At 32.4% G+C, this 1,131-nt stretch overlaps 1 protein-coding gene across 1 annotated transcript; it reads left to right on the top strand.

Annotated features, from left to right (window-relative positions):
• Positions 1-49: 49 nt before the first annotated feature.
• On the top strand, positions 50-922 carry FG379_003325 (uncharacterized protein; the record flags this gene model as incomplete). Its single annotated transcript, XM_067328934.1, has 1 exon — positions 50-922. A coding segment is annotated over one exon (873 nt), but the record flags the coding sequence as incomplete, so codon positions are not given.
• Positions 923-1,131: the final 209 nt, after the last annotated feature.

Raw genomic sequence — 1,131 nt, forward strand, 5'->3', positions numbered from 1 at the left:
TGTTGAAAAAGTAAGTAGTTCAAGAGATGCCAATAAATTCAAAGAAGATATGAAAGATTATTCCGGGAAAATGGACATTATTATAAATTCATTAATAGAAGATTATATTCCTAATTCACTATATTTATTGAAGAAGGGTGGTTGTTTCGTTGAGTTAGGAAAAAGAGGAGTATGGACAGAGGAAGAGATGAGGAATAAAAGACCAGATGTTAAATATAAAACTGTAGCAATTGATGTAATGATGGAAGAAAACCCGAAATGGTTTGGAAAAATGCTAGATAGAATCAAGAGGCGTGTTGAAGATGGAATGATTAAATCATTACCATTAAGAATATTTAATATGAGAGGATCAGAAGAAAATGGTATAGATGCATTTAGATTTATGCAGAGGGCTCAACATATTGGCAAAGTTGTTATAAAGATACCAACACCATTTAAATATATGGAGCTTAAAAGTAGTAGTGTTATTGATGAAGGAAATGGCGAGAAAGAGATAGATGAATATGGCGTACAAGTAATTACAGGTGGATTAGGTGGTTTGGGAAAAGTTATTATTAAATGGATGTTGGAGGAAGGCGTAAGAAAAATTGCAGTATTATCAAGAAGTGCAAGTAATGATTCACTAAAAGAAATAAGGGAGATTGATGAATACTTAAAATCTGAATTAATACAAATAGAATGTATTAAATGCGATGTGTCAAAGAAAAAAGATGTAATGAATGCATTTAATGATATCAAGAATAAATTTGGAAAGTCAACTCCAATTCACGGAATATTCCATGCAGCAGGTATATTAATGGATGGTGCTATTGCTTCTCAAACAATTGAGGCTATGGAATCTGTTTATGCACCTAAAGTTTATGGTGGATGGAATTTACATGAATGTTGTGAATCACTCAAATTAACAGAACTGAAACATTTTGTAATGTTTTCCTCTGTAGCTTCTTTATTAGGTAACTTTGGTCAAACTAATTACTCAGCTGCAAACTCTTGTTTGGATTCATTAGTTGAATATAGAAGAATGAAAGGTTTATGTGGTACAAGTATTCAGTGGGGCCCATGGATAGAACAAGGAATGGCAGCGACACTGAAACAACACTTAGAAAAGGTTGGAATGCATGGTATAACTAA

Source organism: Cryptosporidium bovis, assembly GCF_009768925.1.
Source record: "Cryptosporidium bovis isolate 45015 chromosome Unknown contig_70, whole genome shotgun sequence".
In the NCBI taxonomy this organism is placed as follows: Eukaryota; Apicomplexa; class Conoidasida; order Eucoccidiorida; family Cryptosporidiidae; genus Cryptosporidium; species Cryptosporidium bovis.